Source organism: Sphaeramia orbicularis, chromosome 9, assembly GCF_902148855.1.
Source record: "Sphaeramia orbicularis chromosome 9, fSphaOr1.1, whole genome shotgun sequence".
NCBI classification, from domain to species: Eukaryota; Metazoa; Chordata; class Actinopteri; order Kurtiformes; family Apogonidae; genus Sphaeramia; species Sphaeramia orbicularis.
Window position 1 is genome coordinate 21,491,633 of NC_043965.1, and position 26,908 is coordinate 21,518,540.

General features: G+C 37.9%; 1 protein-coding gene across 4 annotated transcripts in view; it reads left to right on the forward strand.

Moving 5' to 3' along the window:
- Positions 1–26,908, forward strand: part of pde4d (phosphodiesterase 4D, cAMP-specific) — a 213,213-nt gene that overhangs the window by 124,151 nt on the left and 62,154 nt on the right. The window contains exon 1 of one of the 4 annotated variants that reach the window (XM_030143588.1): positions 18,913–19,793. The exons of the other annotated variants lie outside the window; for them this stretch is intronic. Coding sequence (XP_029999448.1) covers positions 19,705–19,793 — 89 coding nt within the window. The 5' untranslated portion in view covers positions 18,913–19,704. Of the gene's footprint in view, positions 1–18,912; positions 19,794–26,908 lie in introns of those variants that run through there. 4 annotated transcript variants of the gene reach the window in all.

Genomic DNA, 26,908 nt, shown 5'->3' on the forward strand with positions numbered 1-26,908 from the left:
CATGGACACCCGAGCTACCGATCCCCCCCCGACCGAACCACGGACCGAACCCCCCCCCCCCCCCCCCCCCTTGTTCGGATTACACACCGCTAAATGAACAGGTCACTTCCACAGAAAACACTGAACTACAAGGAGCTACCATGGCAAGAGGCAAGTCCTACACCGGTACCTGGTCTGTTCACGAGTCCGGGACTGGCAGTCTCTTCACCGGGGCCAGGAGAAGAGACTGCTGCCCGGCCCCGGAAGAAGGGACCAGGTGAAGAGGCCGCGACCCCGGCTCTGAGTGGCTCTTACCGGTGGTCAGACTAAGGCAGGGCCGGCGTCGGTCTTCAAATCCTTCTCCTCTTTCAGCCGTCTCCATGTTTCTAAATCATCTCCTATACATCTCCTTGTTTCATTTCTCACTTTGTCACGATGTATTTGGGAATAATAAAAGTCCTTTTAGGTTTAATAACGTCAGACATTTGTGACCAGAAATGTTCCAGCTGCAGCCCACGGGGTTCTGGCAACCTGGATGCTGAAAGGCTTCTGACTGTGATTAGCAGACAGGTGATGGGCGGGGCATCAGACCAAAACACACAATGTCAACATAAACATCATTTCAGGGCTGACACTGAGCTTTTCAAATGCACATATTCTGGCTGGACTACTACTGTCAGTGAGATCAGTATTTGAAATGAACATGATTCCTTAATGTCTGGTGACAGTCAAGGCAATTTTACAGTTACTTAGAACATAATTCCTACATACTGCAGCTTTAACTTGCAGAGTTTGTAGTGCATGCTGTTTTTGCTGCTGTTGAAGAAATAATGATGAAGACTTACTATAGGTGCATCAGCTGTGGGTCCGTCTCATTTACAGAGATGCTTAAAATTTGTGCTAGTGTGAAAATGTTATTGATTTATTATAAAACTTTGACGGGGCACAATATTTGACCACAATCCAGGTAATCAGTGGAAACACTACATCTGTATGTGCATGAAAGTTATATGTTTGTGTACTTCAACTGGATTTCAGTCCAAAAGTATGCAAAAATGCAAACCTAAAAGTCATCACAGACAGCTTAAGCCTCCAGAAACCAGAGAAAACTAGAAAAGAATTTAGTTTAGTTGGAACTTGCCTGTATTTTGTTAGAGACTTAAAGGCTGCGATTCAGTTCATTGATTGTGATTCTACTTAAATAGATTATCAAATGACCCTACCTGGGGGATCTGGGCTTGTAGCGCTGTATTATGTAATAACGGTGCAATATATAATAATGTAATCATTTTTCACCGCATTATGTAATAATGCTGCATTTTGTAATAATGCTGCATTTTGTAATAAAATTATTGAACGCATTTTATAATAAACTTTGCCGCATTTTGCAATAACTTTGCAATAACACTTATTACAAACTGCCCGGTGTAGCAGTTTTTTTTTTTAAGGAAATGTAATAATTTGGTGAGTTATGTAATACGCCATCAAAATTGATGCCTTGATTGGAAAAACCATCCTACCAGCAGAACAACAGTAAGCTTTCCAGCTTAATTAGATTTAATTAAAAAAAAAAAAAAAACTAGTAGGATGTTTCATTGGTCAAACCTAAATCAAATGTAACTGCATTCATTAAAATGGAAAATGTGTTTGAAAGTTAGAGACAACAGCCCAATCCCAATTCACCACTTAGCCCTCCCCCTTACCCCTACCCCTTGGCCCTTGCACTTGGCACTACCTGTTGAAATGGAGCTGCAAGGGGTAGGGGTTGAAACATTCCCCTATGAAATGGGACAACCCTTCACGACCTGTTACATCATCAGCAGTCATCAATGCCACTATTAACAGATGCAACATTTTTGTTTCCGAAAGTATTCACCATGCTGTCAGTACCTGTAACCATCTCTGTTGCATGGGCTTTGGTCATCTTTTTGCGGCTATCAGAAATGCAGTCTACAACGCATTAAAATGGCATTAAACGGTCGATCAAATGATTAAGTTGTTCACGAAGAAAATACATACATTTGTGTTTCTTTCATCACACTGCTGCACTTTTTGGCTGTGTTTACCTCCATCTTGCCAATGATTCAAAACGGAATTATGGGAACTTTATCCTACCCCTCCGTTCGTAGTGTGGTCCTGAAATATTTGAAGGCTGTACAGCCCACCGCCTTAGCCCTTCCCCTCCATCTTATTGAGAATCAGGACAACACTACCCCTTCACGTGTACGTGCAAAGAAGAGGGGTAAGAGTAAAGGGGAGAGCCAAGGGATGAATTGGGATCCAGCCAAAAGCGGCACTAATTAAGTATTACTGACAAGAAACTTACTGGTGCACTGAAATTTGGAAGACACAATACGTATACGTTATTACAAAATGCGGCAAAGTTTATTACAAAATGCATTCAAGAATTTTAGTACAGAATGCAGCGTTATTACTGAATGTGGCATTATTACATAATGAGGAGGAAAATTATTACATTATTACATATTGCACCGTTATTACATAATGCAGCGCTACAGGGCTTAACCAAAATACGTCTAATTTTACTTAAATACATCTGTGCATGTTACGCTTATTGCACTATAAGTGTATTGGTATGTAAGTCTGGGTTGCTGTATATTCTTTTCTCATCTATCTATCATCTCATCTATTTTAGTTTTAGATGTTTTATTGTCTTTGAATACGATTGTATGCTGTCTCCGTCAGTTGTGTTTTTTTCTATATTTTATCTATTGTTCAAGTGCTTGTTTTTATTTTCCTCTAGATGTTCCGTTTATGTATGTAAAGCACACTCAGTTGCCTTTGTGTTGAAATGTGCTGCATAAATAAACTTGCCTTTGCCTTAGCTTGGATGTAGGAAACGGCAAAATATCACTCCAGCCGCCTGTGCAAAAGACCACTTATCATTTCACCTGCCTGTGAACTGCCGGGACCTGTGTCATTGATATAGCTTATGGATTAAACTGATTGCACATGTTGCATTTCTGCTGGTAGGGAATTCTGTAATAAAATGTAGAACCACTTCGGGTGCCATGAGCTAAATTATGATAAATGCGCGGGAGTGGCTTCTCTTGCGTGAAGCACATCGCTGTGTGTGTGTCATTTGCTGCAGTGAGGGTGGCATGTGTGTAAGTGTGTGTGTGTGTGTGTGTGTGTGTGTGTGTCAGGGCAATGCGTCATTCTGCGACTTGCAGAAGCCCAGGAGCTCCCCTTTGGTAGCTCCCATGCTGCTTCTATCGGTTATGTAACATGCTGTTCTCACACTATTACCCTTTTTCTCACTCTCTTTTTTTCTCACATCCTTTTTTTTGTTGTTTTTGTATGCATGAGCAGAGTGTAGCAGTTTTTTGAGCTGTGTGGTGTTGCTTGGGTAGGATTTATGGGATCTTTTGTACTGATGCGGGGTAGAAAAGTATGCACCAACATGCACCAGACAGCAACTTGTAGAGACGTCCAAACAGTGTTTAGTTGGCTCTCTTTCTATCTTTTGTTTCAAAACTGTGTTTTTCCTTGCATTGGAATCCATGCATCCATCCCCACCCACTTGTTCTCTGCAGCATACCTTTCTGTGATGTGACAGCTGGAGCCACAGTTGGTGGAAAAAAATGAGACTCTTTTATGTGTACTCCCTTTACACCAAGCCACCGATGAAAGAATTTAGCGATACATCAGGGAGTTATTACCTCTGTTAAATGAAAAAATAGACTGAGAGGCAGAGTCTGGTAGTGAACAGAAGAGGTAGAACACAAAAATGAATGTATTGCTTCAGAATCTGACTAGTCTTGTAGTTAAGTAAGTGACTTTCATTCAGCTTCATCTGCATATTACACTCCTACTGTAAGTATGAATGAACTAATTAACATTTTGCAAGATGAATGTGCCAGCTTTACATGTTTTAGATGACCTACTGCACATATCAGCACCATGACAAGCAGCTGTTTTAGAGTCAGTGGCACCAGCTGTTTGTTAGCATGGAATAACCATTACCATCTGTACTAACATTATGACAAACAAACAGAAAAAATCCAGTGTATTTGACCTACAGATTTTTTTTTTTTTTCTTCTATTCTAACAGAATCCGCAGTTGTGTGCTTTGAGGAAGTGGAAGGATTTAACACTTTTACAGACTCGGTAAAAGTTGTTATGCTGTCATTGTCACATTACTCTCTACACCCACACATATAACATAACTGAAATGCAGACTGTCCAGAAATTTTCCCTGCAGGTTTTTCAAATCCCTGCTGTAAACCTAAGAAATCAGAAATGAAGTACATGAAGAAGACTGTAAGTGAATAAACAATACAAAACACCATGGATTTACTGGACTTATAACCGTATCCTATTAAAGGTACCCACGCAGTAAGAGTTTTTATTGTATTTATGTGACTGTTTTAACAATTATGACCAGTAAACCGTATTGTGGGTTTTTCTGTGTTATTTTTCTTACATATTTTGCTCTTATAACAGACACACATACACAAGGAAATCAGTAATGGACACCTCTTTGATTCTTCTTCTTCTTTCTTTCTTTCTTTCTTTCTTTCTTTCTTTCTTTCTTTCTTTCTTTCTTTCTTTCTTTCTTTCTTTCTTTCTTTCTTTCTTTCTTTCTTTCTTTCTTCTTCTTTTCTTTCTTTCTTTCTTTCTTTCTTTCACTTTAACAGCGGATCTTGTGGTCTTGATCTGCTAACTGTTACCCTGCACACAAATTGTTCACAGATTTGCACAGATTTCACACCAATCTCACAAGCCTTACACAGTGCTTCCTGTCAGAGCTCTGCACGAACTTCTACAGAATCAACACTGAAAACTTCATACTCCATTTCCCTTTTCACCTTCCATCCTGTCTGAAGTTGTAGAGCATTGTATCATGTTAAACATTTAGCTGAACCGTCCTCTGTTCAGATACAGTCTCTTCTCTTCTCTATTCTGTCTTTTCTTTTCTTGCCCTTTTGCCATTTGTCCCATTCCATTGAACTTAAAGGGGTCATATTTTGCTTAACCCACTCTTATTAGTCTTTGTTACCTTTATTTGTGTATTTGGATCCTAATAGTTCATAAAGTTTGAATTTGAACCCTCCAGGTGCTGCAAAGCTATATTAATGTTCATTCTAGCAAAAATTGAGTGGATTTCTACAACCTGTTTCAATTCCTTCTTAATTTGTTATGTTTATAACTAGTTACATCACAAAATTTTCACATATAAGGTCAAGACTTCCGACGAACATTTATCTGAGTACGACATACAATAATTGATAATAATTAATAAACTGCAGCAGCAGTTGTAGTAAAAACTGAAAATATGTCCATTTTTCTACTAGATTACCTAAAATGTTCAGTTGTTGGTTGTGTTAACGAACTCAAGTGGCTGAACGGGACAGAGCAGCACAGTCAACAACCCGGAAGGGGGTGGGGTCATGACCATTTAAAGGGCCAGCGCTCAAAATGACCATTTTCGTGTCATTACTCAAAAATAGGGTTGAAGATGGGCCTGTAAAGTTTAAGTAATGAAGAATTCAGATCCATGCATAGCATTTACAGTTTATGTAGACCATAAAATGCATAATTTTTAAAAAAAAAAGCAAAATATAACTCCTTTAAATTAAAACTCCTACTGCCTGGGCTTCCAGTGGGCTGACAGATTTCATTTGGAGATGGCAAGGTGTGGAAGAAACAATAGTGAAAGTTGACTTTTAAATGCCAGGAGAGCCATGGCGGTAAATGAGGGGTGATGATCATGAGGGTGCATCTGTGTGCTCCTCAGCCTTTCCTGCCATGTACTGGTGACACGCCAAAAACTAACACTATAAGCAAGGCGACCTGGTGGGGAGAATTTAGGGGAGACAACCGTGGGTCATAACATGCTTTGTTCAGATCCTCACATCGTCTGCTTACTATAGTTGGAATGAATAAAGCAACTGTGCTAACACGCAAATATTATCATGTTTATTCTTAAGTTATTGGTACAAGTATGGTCAAAGTTAGGGACACATTTAAGAGCTATTGGCTCAGCCGCTATTTGCTGATATTAACCAACAGACTTTAGTATTGGCATATAAGGTGACATTTTACTGGCACCTACCTGATATTTATCTATTTTGTTATGTTTAGTTTTTTTTTTTTTTTCATAAATTCGGATGAAAAATTGTATTTGCCTCAAAGACTTTTAAATCCTTTGACCTATTTTTGTATACATGTATTGATGATTTATTATCTCCCTGGCACAAAAAGGAGGTAAAATACAACAAAAGCACCCCTATAAAATTAGCGTGTAGAACTGAAGCTGCTGGGAATATCATTAGTTTCAACAACAAAGCATCCACTGCAAAGAAAGGTTATGTCTACAGCCATTTCAGTTCATCCTGAGTGGAACACAGATGTGGGTACCACATTTCATGGCAGTGCACTAATTAATGTATGCTTCTGTGGTCCACTCAAAGCACTCAGGCAACAGCTAAGCACCATGTACTGTCGAAAACAGTCGACATACTGCACAGCTTGAGAATCTATTTGTCTAGTAAAACTCCCACATCTGACACTTGAAAGCCTATCACTCTTTCAAAACAGCTTTTGTCCATAAAACTATTGTCTACAAGCGTATCTGGAAATTCGTGCTTTCAGTGAGATTACATAAAAATGCACGATTTTGTTTCTTAACCCATAAAGACCCAGTGCTTCTTTATGGCGGTTTTCAAATTATTTTTTCCTCTCTATGAACCTTCTTAAGCAATTTATCACCATTTATTATAAGATTATCCTCCGTATTTTGTGTTTGTTATAATGTTATCCTCTGTATTTTGTGTTTTTTAAGTAAAAATCATGTATTTTTCGATATTTAATATAATGATCATGTAGGTGTTGATAAAGCTCACAATTGAGGGTTGTTATATGAAAATCATAGGAACCTGAAGAAAAAAGTGACTTTTTCAGCAAAAATATCTTCAACTAAACATAAACCAAGTGTGTCCATCCACTGTCTGACTGCCATGACTGAATTCAATGTTGTAGAAGATGACAGTGTTTCTAAGTTCACTACGGAGCCTCTGAACATCCAATTGGGTCAGTATCTGATGACCATGAAAGATGACAAACTGCATTTTACCACCAATTATTTACACTATATGGTAGAATTAGGGGATCAACAGGTATTAAACATTTTTAGATCAACAGATTGGTTTTGTGTCGCTGGTGGATGTTTAGGTCTTTTTGGGTTAAATCAACTAAAGGATTCAATCTACAATGCATTTTACATACAGAGTTTTCAATGTAAGATATTCGTCTGCAACTTTTGCAAAATAGCGCTCTTTTTTTTTTGTAACTTAAATCTTTATTGAGTTTTATGGACCAATTATAATAATAACTGGAAAAAAAACAAAAACAAAGAAGAAACAAACAAAAAAAAAAAACAACCCAAAAAGACCAAACAAACAATGAGAACAATGTGTATGTAGCAACAACTAGTCTATTGATTTTGTGTAAAATATAGTCCATTTATTCCACTTTTTATCTAGTTGTGGTTCTTGCAGTCTCAGTCTGTGTGTTAATTTTTCCATATTAGAATATTTCTCCAGTTGTGGATAGCCACTGTTTTTTTTGATGGAATGGTTGCCTTCCCTCAGTTCCTTGTTTTGTTTTGGGTTTTTTTGCAGCTATTAAGAGTATTTTAATCAGATATTTGTCCTTTTTAAAAATGGTAGTGTCCCGAAAGTTCCAAGATATAGAATATCAGGAATCAGTGGAACTTGAATAACCCAACACATGGTACAGTATGTCCCCAATGATCTTCTAAAACACAGTAATATATGGGACATTTCCAAAATATATGTGAGTGCACTGAAAAAATCAAATCTACCAAGTGTATTTTTCTTATTTCTTGTCAAAATATCTCATCACACTTAAATAAGACATAATCACCTAAAGAGTAACTTTTCAGTGAGATATAAGAACTTATTTTTAGACAATAGATCTTGAAATCTTATTTTAAGAAATCTTACCAAGATAATTTTCACTTGTTCCATTGGCAGATTTTTTAGGTTAATTCAAGATTTTTTTCTTAATTCTACTCTTTAGGCGATTATGTCTTATTTTAAGTGTGATGAGATATTTTGACTAGAAATGAGAAAAATACATTTGGTAAGATTTTGATTTTTTGCAGTGTAGTCTACATCGACTTCACCACTCCAACATAGCGCTCTTACATTCCTGACGTAGTGTTTTTCCTGTAATCCTCCGTGGAGTCTGATAAAGTCAGCAGAATTTTTTTTGTGTGTGTTTTTATCCATTCTGTTTCACAAATGAGTCTGTTGTGCGAGTATTGGATGGGTGTGTGGCAGTTAAAAAGAGTGCAGGACTGGATGTAATGAGCCATTTTCAGAGTTGGCTCATTTCACTGCGTACATGCCTCCTCCTAACCGTAATTACTTTAACAGTTTAATGTCACACGAGTCCCCCACACGCTATCTTCCACATGATGTTCCTCGTTCGTAATTAATAGGCCTTTAATGGAATTTAGGGGAATGCGAGACAAACATTGGCAAGAAAGACACTATGCAATTAATTCTATCACAAATTTCTTCATATATATATGTGATTTCCACTTGTAAATAGTATATTTCAATGCAGTCTTGAGGCAGAATGTGGAGAAAAGTAACCTGAAATCTAAAGGTCATCATATGACTCAGATCTGCCAGTGAATACAGTAAAATACAATGAAATAATTTGAATGGATTTTATCATAATAATAAGAAGAAAGTATGAACAGAACATAAAGGGACTGTGATTAAATTCAGAAATCTACTATAGATGGTTTTACAGATTCTTAACTGTTGATGAATTTGATAAAATCTTCTAAAACAAACTAGACTGTGAAAGATGTACATCTTAATCCCAGTGCAGATGTACATAGATGTGTGTTTTTGCCTTCAAACTGCATTAATTAGTGTAGTCCCAGAGGTCACCGTGGGGTCATATTGTCCCTCAGGGGAACCACTAATCACAGCCGGATAGGCACTCAGTTCATCCAGTGCTGTGATTAAGGCTCAGAGACAGTCAGCCGGTGCAGTAGGAGCCAACCGAGTGCCTTGGCTGCACCAGTGACACAACGATGGTGCAATGCAGGAAAAGTCTATTTTTGGAGGGGTTGAGCAACAGAGCCGACATCGTGGTTAGGAATGGGGTGCTGAGCGAACTGGTTGGGATGGATAGAGATATTTAGGGAGGAAGAGTGGGAGCAAACTGTAGAGCTAAACAACAGGCTTACATACATTTAGAAACAGGCTGCAACAACGGTGAGATGGTGTGTAAGCGCTGAAGATGTGGTTATCCAGTGTATATTGTTTTCACATTTTCAAAGATATGTGTCTTTTGTGTATTTACTATTTTTACGTACATTATATGGACAGAAGTGTTTCAGGTGTTTTTATTATACATTTACATAAACATGTACTTAGACATAAGGAAACCACACAGACACAATAAAAAAAAAAAAAATTTACACAACAAACCTACAGACCTATTAAACATAAAAAGAGGAGAAAACCCCCCCAAAACAAAACACAACAACAACAAAAAACAACAACAAAATAATAATAGTATCAGCACATCATTATATAATTTTATATATGTGATAAATATCATGGCATTGCTTATTTTTGTTTAAATTATCTTTGCTTCCAAAATGCCTTAGACAGGGTTCCCGCAGGGTCTTAAAAGTTTTAAAAGTCTTGAATTTACAAATCTGCATTTAGTACCTTAAAAAAGTCTTTATGGTAGGTCTTAAGTAATGTTTCCATAAACTCGTTCTCTGTATTGTTTGTAATGTGTCTCTTAAATGTCCAAGCTGCAAAGAAAGTACATTAATCCCAGTTCCACTCCTTTCAACCCGACAATTTATGTTGAAATTAGGCACACCAATTATCAATAACTTTGCAGCCCTCGATGAGAAATGATCACAGAACATTCAATCTCAACACGTTGCAACTGTTGGTCGCAGTTGGAAAGCTAACTTTGGGAACTTTCAGGGATGGTTCACAAGTGAAGTTAATCGCAAATGGAATAATAATGCCTGGTTGGAGAAAAGGTCATTCTCTACCTGATTGAGACGAGTGGAGGGGAACAGCTGTGAAATGGGCATTAAATTCTGTTCTAAATAGTCTTAAAAAGGTCTTAAAAAGTCTTAAATTTAACTTGTAGAAACCTGTAGGAAGCTTGCTTAGAGATGGTTTTTACTTTACTTTGTAATTTCTTACAACATTGGTTATTTTTTAAATCCATGTCTAATTTTAAATGTTCTACCTCTTTAAGGAAACTTTAGGGAAATATAGATGTTTATATTGCAAATCAGCATTGAACAGGGACACCTTACAAGCTGTAGCCATGATGTTCTGATACTTTTGTCCATGTAGTTTTATAAAACATCAATATTTCCTTAAAGTTTAATAGGAGTGAAATGGAACTGTGAAGAAAGTAGATGGTTAGTCATGGTAAAAAAATTATTATTTACGGTTTAGAGCCATGAATAATATTTTAGAGATGATGACATTTGTTGTCATTGTTTGTAGCTCCCTGTCAGAAAGAATGTCTGAATTCAACGTGTTCCAATACTTTTGTCCATTAATTATATTTAGTCAACAGAGATTGTGTTAAAGATACAACAGCAGGCAATTGCAGCAACACAATTTATCACACAAAGCTAATTACATTCCTGTCATTTTTATGTGTTGGTTATGAGCAAGGGTGACGATTAACTGTGTAAAGGTAGTGTAATGTTTCAGTTACAGTGAAGCAATACACAAGGTTCTGACTAGTGTGTTTTAACCAGAAATGATCTTTTGAAGTGATTTAACTCACTTTATTCAGACAATGATTCTATTTCTTCAGTAATACAAATGGTATTTGGAAGATAAATGGATTTTTCAAACACTGAAACAATATTGTTGACAGAGGGAGCATCACTCATTTTTCAGAGTGTATAGTCTCTCCAGTAGCGTATGATGCCCTGAAATTCATCTGTGCGCTGGTTGAATCTTAAAACAACGTCTACACTTGAGTCAGTTTGGTCGGTTCAGTCCTATGTAACTGGCTGAACCCACATCATTACATCAGGTTGTATCAAATTAAAAACTGTTGTGTATCAGCAACATGATAGTGATGGCGTCGCTGCCATAAATCCAACTTGTTTTGCATCATTAATAAAGAACGTGACACTATGATATTGTTCTAATGAGGCTAACGGCGCCACTGGTGTCTGACAAATCGAGTGATTTAATGCCGAGCAAAGCCGGCAACAGCAAAGAGGATCACATTTCAGCAGAGGGAGAGGGAGGATGCACATTATTCTTGTCTTTCCTGGAAAGTTCATATGCTTTTGAGGTGACGCAAGAGCAAACCTGGGAGAATAAAACTGCACAAATAATATAACATGTACAGTCACATGTTTATATCCTCTATGGACAGTTCAATCTTTGTTTCTTTTTATTGATAATAATAATAAAAATAATAATAATAATAATAATAATAATAATAATAATAATAATAATAATAATAATAATAATAATAATAATTATTATGGATTAGTTTTCTATAGCACTTTTCAAGGCTCCCAAAGCATTTTACATTATTGATTCATTATTCATTTGCTCTCGCATTCACAACTCTGGTGGTGGTAAGCTCCGTTTATAGCCTCAGCTGCCCTAATAATTAATATTAATGGCACAGCTTTGTTATTTATTGTACACAGTTGTTCTTATTAGTATTTATTATACATTAAATACTATGTTATTTTATCTTTACTTTATTCTGTTGTTTCTTGGATTTCTTTTTTTTTTTTTTTTTTTTTAAGTGTTGGTTCCTGCTCATATGTGCCTTTAAATTTCCCCCTGGGGACAAACAAAGTGAGTTGAATTGAACTGAATTGAACTGAATATAGACGCCACATATACACACGCAAAAAAGTCTGATGACAGTGTTGCTTTAGTCTCACAGAGCCGAGCCTGTCTCATCGGTGCTGTTTTCCTGCTGCTTTTCCTCATTGTTTAGTGTTTACTGATAGTTGTCGAACCAGTTCAAAGGAGCATTACCACCATCAAGTGGACTTGAGTCTCTACAGTTTCAGTCGTGAGCTTTGGTAGTTTCGTCTCTTCTCTTAATAACAGCAAATGTTGATTTGGTGATTCTACTGATCAAAAGATATGGCATTTTTAAGTGAGCATTAGCATTGCAACTAAAGAATAGAGATGTGCACAGAGATTATTACAATAAGACTAATGACAAGAAAACAAAGAGCAGCATTTTACTAAATTCATGATCACGCAGATAAGTAGCCACCACCTTTGAGCTTTTTCTAATTGGCAGTAGTGCAGAGTGATGATAGGTACAGAAATTACATAATAAGCACTTAGATTATAAAATGGGACCAGTTGAGGTAGCAGACTGATAACCACTGAATCTGAACCTGCTGTACCCTAACTAGTGTCCTCTCAGAGTCAATAACTTTCCAAATTGCCTTTACTTCCCAGGCTACAAAGCACTTGGAATGTGCAATAGAGCACACAGGACACCAGCCGGTAGCCTGCTGTTTACGCTCTGATGGCAGCAGATCCAAAACACAATGCTGTCAATTGACAAGACACTTTATAATTACTGTGAGCGTTACCTGGCGTCCATATCTTGGTGACATTTTTAGCTTGTCAAGGCAGGTCAGCTGGGACACAGTGTGTTACCCTAATCAGCATATTTGTTTCTGCAGCTTAATGGTTGTCATAAAGCCCTCTGCTGTTGTACATAACTTTACAATTACCTCACTGCTGGAACACTACAATATGTACCATATAAATGTCAGAGTTGTAAATCCTCTATATAGGTAATCCATCAAATCAAAATGACATGTACTTTCATTATGTTTATCACTTGTGTGAGCGCTTGTTTGCAAATATAAAACCCCAAATCCTGCAGGGACTTCTAATTAGTACTTTATTACAGGCAGTTGCATCAGATAGACAAACCTTGCAAAGATATCCTCATATTCTGTTGTCTAATACAGTTCCCTAATTATAATATGTACAGTACATCTCAGTTTCTTGTTAATTTATTCAATTATGAACGTCTTCATTTTCTTCTTCTCTGCCAGTGGCTTCCCTGCACTGTATTTATCACTTGTTTTGACACGCCTCTGCAATTTATGACATCAAGCAGGAAATACTGAAGACTGCAATAAATTCCTATGTATTCTACTCATATGTACAACCAACACGTTGACGTCTTTCCTGCTATAGAAACTCACCTTTCACAATAAACCTGTTATAAAAGCCTTATACAGTAAATCAGATCACACTTAACACTTTAGTGATTGTTTTGTAAGGGCAATGAAAGTGAAAAGGAATCAGCCTCTTAATGTTTGTATATAGCACTCTTTAGCTGTAAGTATTTTTACCTTAGTTTCAGTTAATGGCAGGTTCAGTACAATATTACAGTGTTTGCATGAGTCTGATCAAGCGGTAACACATGGACACATTTGGTGTTCAGCAGTCTCTGTCATGTAAGCAGAGTAACTTATATGCATGTATTATACATATCTGAGTAAGTATTTATAAGCACTTTAACATTATGTATAACAAAATGTGCAGAGATAAAATTTTTAGGTGAAAAATGTAAAATTACTGCTCGGTAACACGTGGACTTGAAATGACATAAATGTTTTAAGCTTTACGCAAACATTCAAAACATGCGGTTCTCGACAGAAATTGACATCAAGTAGGACAAAACCTTTTAGAAATTATGTTCAACTATGCTGAAGATACATTTTGGAGTAAAATATTGAAAAGTCTCTGTTTTATTGACATGAGAATGTGGTAACACGTGGACAGGCTGCCATGTGGACGACTCTTTACCATCGTATGCATCACCCAAAATGTTGACTTATTTTTTAAAACAACAAGCCAGATATGATCACAGTGCTTTATTTAATATATTTAATACTAACACAGTGTTATGTACAACTTGTGGTGGTCCATACTGATATAGGTAAATTACAAATAAAGACTAATTTCTCGGTAACAGTTCACAGATAGTCTTTTTAAATGTGACAGATTGAATAAATTTTCACATTTTTTAGATGTAATTTTTAGTGTCAATACATACAAGCTTTATTTTTATATCTGAGGCATGGCTATGGTGTAAAAAGTACAATCGCTAAAATTGGTACTAACTTTTTTTTCGACAAGTGGTATTTCAAAAAGGATGACAGCTCCATAAAATAGAGATCTTTAGCCAAAAAATGAGCCCACATGATAAATGATGTGTGCAAATTTACTGTTTCATATTGATATTCACTTTGGCTTAATCGAACCCATATATAACATAATGAGGAACTTCCAAGTGTGACTGCTGAATCCTGTACTGGCACTTTAAAAGAGAAAAAGTGATGTTTTCTCTGTCAATGAAATGGGATAATGAAGGTATCAGAGGTAAGAGCAGAGTTGATTGCACCAACTGTTAGTGAGACCCATTGCACAGATGGTGTTGTAGAGGAGATTGCCTCAGGTTACAGACCATTGATATTTTGGTACGCTCCCATCTGTACCTGCTCTCTAAAATAGCTTTCATGAAGCAGTCAAAAGCGATATTACCATACACAATGGTAGTTTTGTTTTTTACCTGAATATTCATAATACTGTTAAGTGGCTTTGATTTAATACTCCAATCTGGTCAAGCTTTTTTTTTCCTTTTCCCTCTAAATAACCTAGTCTTTCTGTTCGATCTGTTAGATTCTAATTCTGTTGAAAATAATAATAGTAAAAAAACTGTCTATTCGACAAGTGAGCAATTTTTTTGGCCACTTAAACATTCTTCACATTCTACAAATGGCCCTTGAAGACTTCATGTCCCCATTAGATGTGGGAATCTAATTACAAATATCTGATTGAAGGGGGAATGAGTTAACCTTTGCTGAAATGCCACAGCATAACCATCTGTGAATGGCAAGGAGAAGGACTGGGCCCAAGGCATTTCCACAACGACACACAGAGTGATGGACAGCTGGCCTGCCTCAAAGGAACAATGCACAGAGTCCAGATTTCTGTCTATCTCATGAGAGGTTCGGTTGTTTTCTTATTGGATTGTAAAGCTCGTACGTCACTGTTAACCGCTTAACTTAAGTGCTCAGATATTTACTTGTTATTTGTTGTTGGTGTGTTTGCTCCATCGCCGGGACACATTTCCCGAAGTACATTCTCCATTTGCTGGAAACACAGATGCAGAATTACAGGCTTAAAAGTTACAGTTACTTAAAAGTTACAGGTCAAAATCATGTGTTTTTACATCTTAACTAAGGGCTGCATTCAGACAATACACTAAACACTATGTAAAATAATGTTAAAGGGGTCATATTTTGCTAAACCCACTTTTGTTAGTCTTTGGTACATTTATTTGTGTATTTGTGGACCCTAATAGTTCAAATAGTTTGAATTTGAACCCTTCAGGTGCTGCAAAGCTATCTTTATATTCATTTTGGCAAAAATCGAGTGGATTTCTATAACCGGTTTTAATTCCTGCTTAATTTAGAATAGAATAGAATAGAATAGAATAGAATAGAATAGAATAGAATAGAATGTCTTGATTGTCATTGTACAGGTACAACAAAATTGAAAGTGCAATTGTCCTAGATGCCATAAAAAAGTATAAATAATGTATATTAAACAATATAAAAACTGAAATATAAAAGAAAAATCCTGACAGCATAAATATCTAAAAAGAAAAAAAAAAGCAGCATAAAAAAGTGTCACTAAAAGTACAGCATTTACAGTTTATGTAGACCACATGGAAATGTTTTAAAATGCATAATTCCATTAAAAAAAAAAAGCAAAATATCACTCCTTTAAACTAAATGTGCTGCAAATGATGTTGTAATTCGTTGTACTTAGCCATGTAATAAACACAGTTGTATTATGCAAGCGATCAAGAAAAACTGTATTTGTAAAGAACTGGTGTTACATAATGTAGTCGTGTCACTTGTAGCCTGTTGTTGTGTTAATTCTTGACAGTAGGTTGTGTTCAGCCTTTTCTAGACTATTGATCCACAAACACAGTAAATGAAGAGAAGTCCTTAGCATGTGTAACTGATATGTACTTGTACTGCTGTATTATGCCGCTCTATTCAAGATGTGCTGTCACAGAGAACCACATCCACTCACTTATGTAATGAAAATGACCCACTGATTCAAACACAATGTGATAGAAAATACAAGATTCCACTTACAAGCAGAGGTCACATATGATAGTGGGTTAATACTGTGGCACTAATATGTCCCTGTGATAGCGTATATTCTTTTTCTAACTGCGCTGGCTGGCATGTGCATCCACTTCATCCTTTGACTCACACGCTGTTTCTCTTGTTCATGTCCCCCTCCCATCACTTGCTTTCTGTATCTATTTGTTCATGCCTTTGCTTTCTCTTTGGTTTCTTTTTTTTTTTTTTTCCTCTCTCCACCAGCACCTCTGTTTCTGCCGGGTTGCAGGATGAGTCGTGACAGCTTAGCAGTGTTGAGTAGAGCAGGGGCCAACAGTGCCTAAAGCAAAACATTATGCAATAACACACAGCACACATACAAGGATGTACCGTATTATCATTACCACTATAGCACTGACCCCAGATTTTCATTTGTGCGCAAAAAGTCTGACATGATATGACTCTGAAGAATAAATCAGAAAGAAAGAGATTCCATTTTTTTTCTTGTTTAACCTTGATATTTTCTCTCTCTCTCTCCACACACTCCCATGCAGACACTTCCCACATCCCCACAGAGGACTGCATTTCTGTCCTTGTTTTCCCGCAAGCAGATTCCTCAACATTCAGCCCTTCTCCACCCTATTCATGTGTGGCTGTTGTGGCTGAAGGGGCAGGCTTTCAGAGGCTGTGAGTTGGTTTGACTTTTGGCAGCAGTTAAGAGGCTGCTGACGTGTGTGTTGGGCAGGATGTGTGTAAGAAGCAGTGCTGGATCCTGTTTTTCAGACCGCAGCAACTGGAGCTTAGCCACAGCTATGGATTTTAATGCAAAACACACAGACACAACTTCAGTGCGCTAACCCCAACCTCGACTCATAACTTCCTTGCCAACACCACTCGCACACAAATGCACAAATTGACATGCTCATGGAAAGTCAGTCATACACACGCATGCTAACACAGACATTTCCGCACTCACTTACCAGACGTGCGCTCTGGTAGCAGTGAATTTGATACGATTGGCTTGCTGTGATTTTTCATTTTGCCATCACAGTCAAGTCGTTGTAAAAACAGTGTGACATTTACTCTTTTTGATTGCTATTTGGCTTATAGGTGGGATTATAGACAGACTCCATCTGGAGCCTGAAGCCACTGGTGTAAGAACAGTGGAATGCATTATACTGCAGTCAGGGCAGTCGCATCCTGTATAACAAGTTTTTTTTTTTTTTTTTTTTGCAACAAACATGTTTTGAGAGGCCCCTGCATGGTTTTATAGCCACACACACGCAAACTCGATGTCACACATACAAATGCAGTGGCAGAAGGAAATAAGGTGGCATTTGTTGTGTGGTTAGAAATTTCATGGTTCACCGGCATGCATGCACGCACTGGAGACAGACAGGGGGTGTGTTTAGAGGAGCAAAAACAAAAAAACAAACTGCCAGGGCATCAACAGCACTTGTGTTATTATGATGAGGGATGGATGTATTGGAGAAAAACACACATTAAGTAGAGCACAAGATGGATTGAAGAGGAGGAAATGGCAAGAACTAGTTCTGTCAACACTTCACCCACATTATGTCTCACAGTAAAGGCTTTAGATGGATGGACTGCTTTACATGAAAATGATAAGAGTAAATTATAATCATCTCATCAATGTCAACAAAAGAAAATGTTGCCTATAAAGTTGGAATGATACTGTTTTTAGACATATTCCTCATTTTATTCCTAGTTATACACATCGGTAATCACCTTTGACCAGTCCTTGAGTCCTAGTTATACTTTTTCTGTCAAGAATAAATCACATGGTCACAATCATTTCATGGGCAGAGTTAAAAATATTTTAATCCAACTTTATGGGCAACAGTGTACATTTTTGCATCTTGCTTTTCCTCAATAAATGGAAAAAGGTTAAGGTAAGGTATATGGTGGCTCTCCAAAATCTGTTTATTTGTGTTTTTATGTGGATCCCCATTAGCTTCCACATTCTGCATTATATTGTATTTTGTACTTGGGTCTGTTTTCCTATTATCATACCAAGCCAAAATAAAAACTGTCGCATCCATAACATAGGATGGTCAATCTAGATGGAATACACTGAAAACAGCAGTATCCCAAGGCTATTTAAAGTATCATTATGGTATATTTTTGCATACTTTTTTTTTTTACTCTGTATGAGGTGGGTTTTTCAAACAGAAAGTGGAATTCTAATCCTCCAGTAAGTAGGATCAGGCAATGATAGTAATTTGGTTGGGGTTAGGAAAAGGTCAAACTTTTGTTAAATTTGAATAAATAGGAGTCATTTTAGTCACAGCTTTGTAGACCTTTTCTGTACTAAATAACAACACCGTAACATTGATTTACATATGAAATGTTGATATGAAACTCTTCTTTTTTCCAGACACATTGAGATTATATTTGTATCTCTTGTCTCAGGATTTTATTCTTGCAACTGTGTTAGATTATTAAAAGGCTATGTCTACTATGATCCTATTTTCAATGTGATTACATTTCTATGTATTATGGAAAATGTACATGTGCATATGCATTCTTGTCTAAATGAAGTGGAGCAGTATATGTAAGAGGATCAATAGGTTTAGCTAACCGGATACTGAAGAAGCAGGCACACCTCTTACTCAGGATCAGGACATCCCACTGACTAACGCACCACGACAGGAGGAGGAGGAGGAGGAGGAGGAGGAGGAGGGAGGGGGAAGTAGACGGGCAAGAACGAGACAGAGAGAAAGGGAGACACCGAAGAAGCACTTCACTGTTTTTTTTTTCCCTTCCCATTTCCTTATTTCCCCTCCTGGGAGGTTGTGAAAAGGCAGAACAGAAAGAGAAACGCAAACTAACAGAGACAAAGGGGGCAAAGCTGAGAGGGTGAAAGCAAGTGTGAGTGTGTGAGTGACTCTGTGTGCAACATGCTCTGTCATGCTGGTGTAACAACCGCTGCCTCTCTAACCGGCGTCGTTGACTCTCAGGAAAAGGAATGTTTTCCGGAGGAATGAGTCCCTGAACCGGTTCATCATGTGGATGTGGGACAGTAATTTCCAAACCTTTGCCGGAAGAATCCCACGAAAAAAAAGAGCAGTGGCCAGACAGCCTAGCCGGTCCTGTTGGGTTGCCGCCTGTGTGCTGGCACTGCTGAGATTCAGTCGCTGAAAGAGAGAGTCAACACTGGGCTTAAATCTGCTTCTAGTTATTTGTGTTTGTTTTTTATCGTCACATTTATTGGGATTTTTATTTTTACAAGTGGAACTCAATGGATTTTATGGTGCTTTATAGCTCGATTTTTAAGATTGCCTTGTTGGAAGAGGGTTTTGCAGTGATGTCTGAAGACCAAATAAGAGTAGTTGTAACTTCACAAGGATCTCATTACTGACAGACTGGTCTGAATGGGCGCATCACAGCAGTGGACTGCACTATGGGACAATGCACAATACTCTGGGGCCTGTGGACTGTCTGGATGTAGATAGCTAGGTAGATTAAGTTAACAGGTAGGGGGTATGAAGCCGGGACACTGTCCAGGTGTTCCCAGAAACCCATCTATGATGCACCTCAGCCAGTACCCTTTTAGAAGGCACTCATGGATATGGTGAGTATTAGTTTACGTTTTCTTTTTGTAGCTTTATTTCTCTTTGTTCACTCTATAGTATGTGGCTGAATTTATTCAAAATACATAAAAAGGGAACTGGCTTGCTTCATTTGTGGGTGTGTGTGTTGTTGTGTTGTATAGTTAGGGCTCCCTTAAGGCAGGCCCAGCCAAGCCCTGTATCATTTTTTTTTCCCCCCAGCTGAACTCAGATGTATTTAAGGAAATTTATTGTTAAATGGGCCAGACGTTTCCTGTCATTTTCTCCCACACTAAATGCCTCAGTAGGTCTACAAATGCAGGGAGCACGCAGCGATGTTGTAACACTGATTTGGAAACACCTGGAAAATGTCTCGTAAGATGTGTTGTGTTGTCAGGCTTTTCTCCTGTCTTGTTTTGATTAGTCATACTTAGGCTGGGTATCTTATGGGAATAGTTGTCTCACAGCTACATTGTAAACTGGGAGGGACATGGAGGAGTTAGTGATGTCATCAGAGTGGGTTGTTGGGATACAAGCAATACAGATATTTCTAGCAATGGTTTTGCAGCAACCTGTTTCTCGTGGGTTTTTTTGTTTTTTTGTTTTTGAGGAAAATACATTCATTAACAAGTCAGTCTTGAACAACATGACAGGATAATTCTGCTGCAGGTTATCAGGCCTGTTATTAGATCATGTTTTCTTTTGCCTTTGTGTGCTGTGACAGTTCACATGCACATGCATGCTACAACTGCTGCATTTTACTGCTGTCAACATTTTTTCGTTGACAGCTTTGATCCTTTGGGTATTCTGTTTTGCTCTACTAGTGCTTAAATCTAAGCACAGTCACGCAAACTGTATTTATTTTCTTTACTGCTCATTGTCACATGATGCATATAGAAACAGAAGGATGAGGAAAGACAAACTGTTTATTGGATGTCAATTCAGTTTATATTACAATATGTGGCACAAACTGTAGTCGCCACTTGCAGCCATTGATTAACTGATATATTTACTCATATTACCAAGGATTCAGTATATCCGATGATATTGTGTTTTGGTTTTTTTGGGTTTTTTTTGGTTGAATAAGGTGACAAAATATCTTCAACATTACCATTCATACAGGTGTTAGCTATTAGAGCCTTTTTCGTATTTCCTATTTTATGCATACAAAAGTGTAAACCAAAAAATGAACGTATGAACTGGGTGCTTACAGTTTTGGTATTTCTCACTTAAAAACAGTCATAGTGTTACAATACCTCTGGGTTTTTGAAACAGTGCACACGTCATGTTTTGGTTTTAACACGAAAAAATAAACTGAGGGTAATGATAAATAAATAGTGAGCTTTCAGTTCGTAAGATGAATTCAGTGCACACGCTGTGACAACACAACTGTCTCCACCCAACAACTGACGTCCACTCATGTAAACTTCCACGTGCCAGAGAGGGTTGACCTTTGAACCAGGAGGTGACTTGTGATGTTCCTTGGTAATTCATGTACATTCTGTAAACAGAGACATAGCAAAACATCCTTGTTCCTTTCCCTATGCAAACCGAAAGGGATTATCCCACACACATGCTCATTCACAGACTGTATAAACAGAAAATCAGAAGCGGCAGTGAAGTGTAAAGTTTAGAGAGGTATGCTTACTTTTGATAAGTCACAGGTTGTAGTTAATGGATTTAAAGGGGTCAAATTTTTCTAAACCCTCTTTTATTAGTCTTTGGTACATTTATTTGTGTATTTGGGGACCCTAACAATTCATGAAATTTGAATTAGAACCCTCCAGGTGCTGCAAAGCTATCTTTATATTCATTTTGGCAACAATCAAGTGGATTTCTACAACCTGTTTTAATTCCTGCTTAAGTTGTTACGTCTCTAACTAGTTACATCACGACATTTGCACATATAAGGTCAAGACTTCTGACAAACATTTCTCAGAGTACGCCATAACTGTTTTTCGGCAGCAGTGGTTGTAGTCCATACTGAAAATATGCCCAGACTTCGAGCCGATTACCTAAAATGTTCAGTTGTTGGTTGAATTAATGACTGTAAGTGACTGAACGGTACAGAGCAGCACAGTCAACAACCTGGAGGGGTGGAGCGCGAAGTGGCTCATTTGCATTTAAAAGGCTAGCACTCAGAATGACCTTTCTTGTGTCATTACTCAGAAATAGGGTTGAAGATGGACCTGTGAAGTTGAATTAATGAAGAATTCAGACCCAAGCATAGCATTTACAGTTTATGTAGACCACAGGGAAATGTTTTAAAATGCATAATTCCATTTAAAAAAAGCAAAATATCGCTCTTTTAAAGGTTAAATTTAAGTGGACAACAATTTAAAGCTTTGTTTTTACCCTCAACATTTAAAAGCTTTTAAAAAATGTTTGATTTTACTAAGCTATTTTCCTCTAAAATACATATATACCTGTATATATGTACTTACGTCAGAAATTACACAATCGTCTCGTCTCATTTCTTTATTAATTTGCGAGAAATCTGACTCAGATGTAATTCACAGCCTGCTGAAATGCATTGTGTCGCTGAATCGGATGGATGTAACAAATCTAGTGGTAGTGTTGGAACAACAATTCAGGGCTGTCATGGTTGTCAGAGTTGGGCATTAGTCTCTGAAAATGGGAGATGAGCCTGTCAGACTTCATTTAAACCTCAGGCAGGGATGTTTTTTCTTTCTCCACAGTAAAGCTGTGTGCCGGCGTAGGATGCATGTGTGTGTGTGAGTCCAGAGGAGCTTTCAGGAGGATCTGTATTATTCATTGTACCTTGATAAGAGACCTGTCCTCGTCTTTCTGTCTTTCTGGCTTGTGGTGTAAAAAGTGAGAAGCATTGAGGATACATCAAACACAACTTCATGAATAGTCTTATATATAGCCTATGGGCATATGCGCACTCAGCTAGAAATAAATGCACAAATACACACTTGCATCTCACTTCATGATGTGAGGCCATGGAAAAATATTGACAATTGCTCTTTCTCCCAGCAGGTGACAAATCATTATTGTGGGGTCAGTGTGTTATACATGGAGTCTTTGTTAGCCACTATATGCACACATTTGTTAATATGTGGAGGAATACAGGGAGTGCTGTTTATAGTCGACATTTGTAAAGGTGTAGTGTGTTGCCTTCAGCACCACAAAGAACAAACTGAGATGCACGATTGTCTAAACTTCATTAAACACTAACCAGAAAGGAAATGAAAAGTGTGTGTAGTAATCCAATTAAGTGAATCCAGTGCCTCGGAGTCCAGGGGGAGAGGATAGGCGAGGCCATTTTTAGAAAACTGGGATTGGAAATGCGTTGCTGCATCGCCTCCCCCTCTCTCCTAAATGTTCGAGGGTTTGGAGGCTCTGTGGATTAGAAATGGTCTAAATAGGCATATTTGGTCCAGCTTTCTCTTGGCCCCCTTCCCTTGGCCCTTTTCCTTCTTCCTCTCTCTTGTTGGCCCCCAAGGGTGACTTCCTCAGATGTACCAAATTTTGTCAGTAAGATAACAAGACACAAGGCGTTGTTATCTCATTTCTTTGAGGCGTTCTCCCAATGCACGTTGTCATTGATTCTAATACTGCTGGGTCAGTTTCAGCCAAACTTTAGATTACATTCTATCACTCCGAGTTGGGACTGAGGCAGCTTTTAAAATGGGCTTTTTGGAGACGACAGAGACCTGCTGTCAGTTCTGAGGAGACAAAGTTATCACTCACCATAGTCCCAGAGGCCCACCAGCACCACATGTGTATGTCAGTGTGTGTGAAAAACACAACCATCGCTCACCTACAGCATCAATCAACTGCCAGGCTAGTCCACTGTGCAGGGGAATGTGGATGGAGTCGGCCTTATTAAAGACCACACGCACAGCTTTACAATCTTTTTTTTTTAATACAGTTACTTTTTCTTGCATTTTATTCTTTCTGAGAAATGTGGGTTTTTTATGTAAAAGAAGACTTGAGAGTGAAGAGAAACAGCATTATGAGTAGATGCCTCACATCAATAGGGTTACAGCATTATATGTTATTTTATTAGTACAATAAATATTGGTACTTTGATACTGCCCTAGGCACAATTCTAGGATATGCAACAGTTGTTTCAGTCCTATTCCATACAAATTAGGCACAGCAAGGCAAGGCAGGTTTATCTATATAGCACATTTCATGTACAAAACAATTCAAAGTGCTTTACATAAAACATTAAAAGCATTACAGCAGGGAAGCAATAAAAAGTATAGGCGTGAGAGAGAAAAGAAAAACTTAGCACAAATATTGTAAAAAAAAAAAAAAAAAAAAAAAAAAAAAAAAAGAGCCTTGTTCCATTAATTTTAATATCAAGTAAGTATTTTTAGTTGGCATTAGTGCACACCCTCCAACATCAACACAAATTTCTACCTAAATGGATTAAATAATATGACAAGATGATAATGACATAAAGACATAAACACTGCGACACTGGAGCACAGAGAAAGAGACTCATAATGATATGTGTTCTGTTGCTGACATTGAAAGCTGGTTTGCACACTGGAGCAAAGTTAATGTTCAGTATTACATTGTGTTTGGTGTTAATGAAGTTAGACTGGTTTAATAGCATTCCCATTATATTAATATGATGAGGGGCTCAGTGGATTTTCCATAGAAGCATTTGGTAGGAATGTCCTTCAGTGAGTGACCTTTTCCCGGTTGTACTTCAGTAAAGAAGTTGAATCTCTACTTCTATTTTTACCAGTTTTTTCTTCGACAATTGCACTTAAATGTGTGTACTTTGCCATTTCTGATTATATGTGATATATTCTTTTTTTACTGTCATCATTCTGGTGATGATTCTATGAATTATGTTCCTATTCAAATGAAATTAAAACCTTCGCAGTATATAGCCTTCAATTTGCATGCCGCAGCTTCTTTAGCAGAGCGTGTCTTTGTCTTGTGTGACGCACCATTCAGACCACAAGATACCGTGTCTGCTAACTTGATTTTCCACCATAAACAGCAGATTGTGTCACACACCTATTCAACATGGGATGACTTGTTTGTCACCAGTTTAATATTAAAGTCATGTTGGCTGTTTGTGAGTAAGTGCTGATTGGTTTATATGAACACACTCACTGGAATGTGTAACTCCAGGTTTCCCACAAGACAGCACAGTGTTAAATTGATTATAAAGTTAGTTGAAGCATGACAGACTTGTTCTTACTGATATGTCTGAGGCTCTCAGTTTAATCTGCATAGAAGGTAGTCTGCACTGCTTTTGCCTGCTCACAAAGACTCCACTGTTTCACCTGTTCTCTGTTGAAAGTAGAAGAATTACCTCCTCTTTTGCATTACTAAAGTATCAGTTCAGTAGTTTCACACTGATTTTGCTGTGTCGTGTGTGTCTACGTGAGTGCACACACTGATTCAGTCTCAACATTATTTGCGTCTAAGGTGGGCTGTCCTCTTCTTCGTAGCCGTCCAATTTCTTTTCACACATTGCTGCTCTTGCATTTTTTATTGTGTTGTATGGCCCCTTATTTCCAGCTGATCCTGTTTTTTTCCCTCGTGTTTTTTGTATGTGTTATACAGACAGACCTCATGTGTTTTCGAACACACCCACACTCACACATACTCACCTTCCCAAACATACCCCTTAGGTCAGACAAGAGGGAGTGCCGAATGAGAAATATCAAAAGACTCTGTTGTTTTTAGTCATTACAGTAAATCAAAGCCAGAATCACACTTTCACATTGGCAGACGACAATGGACCAAGACATTTTAGATATATTACCATCATTAAAATAATGCCAACGGTGAGTTTTTTCACCCAGACAAATACAATGACTCACTTTTAGTGTATGTGTTTTGCAGCCGCTGAAGTGTGTGTGTGGGGGGGCTCATTGTCTCACCCTCTTAGTCTTTATTAATTGTAATGGCCTTTCAGTGTCTTACTAGCTTTCACTGGAGTGGTTATGTGACACCACAGTCACATTACAGGCCCAGTGAAGTACCTATAGAGTACATATAAGGAGCATAGTGCTGAGAAGCCTGCAGGCAGCTTTTGAATCACATCCATTTCAAACCTATTCTTATCTATTTCATTTCAGTTTCATTCTTTTCAGCTGCTGCTGTCCCTGGCTGCTGTTCACACAGCAGCTGCAAGACAGGGCATTCAATCTTGTGTTCATCTTCAAGACAGAGGCAAGAAGATGGACAGATCAATAAGAGTACAGTGAAGCAGACGGGCGTATTGGAGGTGGGGGAGTGCTCCAGGTGCTCTTGAGGGCTCAGCATAAATCAAAAATAGAAATGTTACAGTCTAAAAGTGGGGGTTAAGGGAGCTCGTACTGCCGGCAGGCTTTGGGCAGTGGCAGACTATGACTGAAATCTTTGTAAGTGAAAAGGAAACTAGGTGAAACATAACTTTTTGTCAGGTGTTGCATTGTTATTTTACTCTACATTTTTTGATCATGGATATCACTACAGTGGTGTCTTAGAACAGTATTAAACTCCTGCAGGGCGCTTTCAGGTTTGTTGACATAAACTGCCATCAGATGACTGTTTTAGTGTCCCTGGTGTTCAAATGTCACTGCTGATTCAGTGGCAAAATACAAAGAAATTAGGAAATATCATTACTCATTCTATGGTGAGTTGGCGTGGCGCTGCACAGCTGTATACGTCACTGTTTGACCTGAACCAAAGCTGTGGTTAGTCAACAGATGTTATCATGCATAGGCCCTTTCCTGCAAGAACAAAAGAACTCTCTGAGAGCGGCATGCTATAAACTTCTACCATGGCTAAAAACAAACAGTTGTAATGAAACAATAAGGTATGGAGAATAGATTATCAAGCATAACACCGTGGAGACCTGACCCTTGGGTTTTCCACAGAATTCATGAACCCTAAGGAGTTTATACAAGACTGCTCCCTCTCTTTCTGGGTGTGTTTGGAGGTGGGAGGTCAACAGGGAGAAGGTCATTGATTTCTTGGATGATACGTATTGTGTAAATCGCTTTTGATTGTCCAAAAATGTGCTGATTTGCACAAGAAAATACACCCCAGACAGTCAGCTGTTTTTGGTTTAACCAGCCCTTATGGTCTACATTACAGACTTAAGACACAGATTATCACAAACGCTGTGGGAATTACCTTTATTAGCAGGAAA